The sequence below is a fragment of the Octopus bimaculoides genome, chromosome 18, assembly GCF_001194135.2.
Source record: "Octopus bimaculoides isolate UCB-OBI-ISO-001 chromosome 18, ASM119413v2, whole genome shotgun sequence".
Classification (NCBI taxonomy): domain Eukaryota; kingdom Metazoa; phylum Mollusca; class Cephalopoda; order Octopoda; family Octopodidae; genus Octopus; species Octopus bimaculoides.
Genome location: NC_068998.1, coordinates 12115671 through 12117932, shown reverse-complemented (window position 1 = coordinate 12117932; position 2262 = coordinate 12115671). Strand labels below are relative to the sequence as shown.

General features: G+C 34.5%; 1 protein-coding gene across 1 annotated transcript in view; it reads left to right on the top strand.

The window, feature by feature from the left end:
* Window positions 1-2262, top strand: part of LOC106868646 (MYCBP-associated protein) — a 54182-nt gene that overhangs the window by 3510 nt on the left and 48410 nt on the right. The window contains exon 3 of the mRNA XM_052974380.1: window positions 1863-1924. Coding sequence (XP_052830340.1) covers window positions 1863-1924 — 62 coding nt within the window. The remainder of the gene's footprint in view (window positions 1-1862; window positions 1925-2262) is intronic.

Sequence of the window (2262 nt, the reverse complement as noted above, 5' to 3'; positions counted from 1 at the left end):
TATATATATATATATATATATATATATGTATGTAAAGGTAAGATCCAACAATAAAGGTATAGGAAGTTAGTACTAACGGAGTACCCCTTGTTTGGGTAATTACTACTTCCAAGGTTCTGCTACCCAGATCTGACCTTTCACCTCACCCCTACAATGTCATTCTAAAATTAAACAATCACACCATTGAAATCTCTAAGCTACAAGATAGTGCATGATAAATTCCAAACAATATGAATAGATAAATATTTATATTTGACAGAGTAATCTGAATGCTAAAGGGTTAAAGGTACATGTGTCTGTGGAGTACACAGCCACTTGCATGTTAATTTCGTGAGTGGGCTGTTCTGCTGATTGGATTGACCAAAACACTTATCATAAGCGACAGAGTGTCAGTGCTGTATGAATGTTTCATTGCATGTCTCTTCTTGCCTTTAGTCCTCCAATGTGGAGTAAAGGCCACTTATAATTGAATTCCATGTCGCATAATTTCTCGCTTCTGTACTTATACTCTGCCATGAATGTCCCCCTTTCTCTAGTTCCTTTTGTGTTGATCAACGCCACGAGTTCTTAGGCCTACCCCTCTTTCTATATCCATCCGTATTCCACTGTAAAGCACTTTTCGCTACATTTAGTGTGTCCTTTCTAATTGTGTTTCCAATCCACTTCCACTTTTTCTTAAATATTTACTCCCTAATCGAAACTTGATTCGTTCTTTGCCATAGCTCCATATTGTTTATGCGCTCGGGCCATCTGATTTTAAGTATACTACACAAGCACCTGTTGATGAATGATTGTATTTGCTTATTTGACTTAACTGTTGTTCTCCATGTCTCAGCCCCACACAATAACACCGTTTTTACGTTAGTGTTAAAAATTCTTATTTTGTTCTTTATTGAAATTACACTTGCGCTCCATACTTTTTTTAACAGGTGGAAAGTGGTCCTTGCCTTGCTTATTCTCATCTTAATATCTTCGTCGGTGCCGCCTGAGAACGTTATCTTACTACCTAAATGAAAGATTGATACTAGCAAAGTTTAGAACGTCTCATAAGCGGATTTTCATTGCATGTAACAACTTTGAATTCTGCAGGTTCAAATGAGGTTTGAGCTATAATAACTTGAGTGCTTTTGCTTCACATGACAGAAAACTAAGAGCTTAGAAAATCGCTGGAACACTAGCAGTTGTAGTAAAAATAAAAATAACAAACCTCTTTTTTTATATAATAACTATTTGGTTATCAGGCAAATATTTAATCATATTTCATACTACATTAGTTACATTAATTAATAACCCTGCTTACCACTTAGTATTGAAATAAATGATATTTGCATTAGAAGTAGCAATTAGAATTTCTTTGAAGTATATTAATTAGTATGTTGCATTTTAAGTGATGTATGAATTTAGTTAATGTGATGGTACCCAGTGACTTTCTATAGGCAAGGGATATAGTTGATTTGACTACCGCTAAGTATCTTTGAACTTGTAAACTGGTGGCATGAAACCAAATATGGGAATGCTTTTATTTTAGGATTTCACTTAGGCATTGTGATGGTCAATAAACATTTGTTAGAACTCAAAATATTTATGCTTTAGAATGGTGGTACTTAACTATTTGCTTTCCTATGAACCCCCTTTGGTTCCTATGTTACTCTACTGGGCCATCACATCATTGAAATCTCAAAGCTACAAGACTCAAAGCTACATGACTAATTCAAAACAGTTCAAACCAAGTGAAAAAATAAGCATTACATTTCACAGAGAAATCTGAATGCTAAAGGGTTAAATAAGTTTATAATTTCTTTTTTTCCTTTTCCATAAATATCCTCTTAATTTATAAATTATTTGATGTTTCATTACTTTAGGTCTGTGGTAACTAAAATTGCCGCTCCAGATGCTCATATCAAGTCTGACAACTTTATTCATGGTATGTTATTTTTTAAATAATTTTTTCAGATAATGGAACTTTGTTCTTAGTGAAAATCCTCATGTATTCATAGCTACTGCCTTATATATATATATCTGTATATATATATATATATATCTCTTTTACTCTTTTACTTGTTTCAGTCATTTGACTGCGGCCATGCTGGAGCACCGCCTTTAGTCAAGAAAATCGACCTCAGGACTTGTTCTTTGTAAGCCTAGTACTTATTCTATCGGTCTCTTTTTGCCGAACCGCTAAGTTACGGGGATGTAAACACACCAGCATCGGTTATCAAGCGATGGTGGGGGGACAAACACAGACACACAAACACACATACA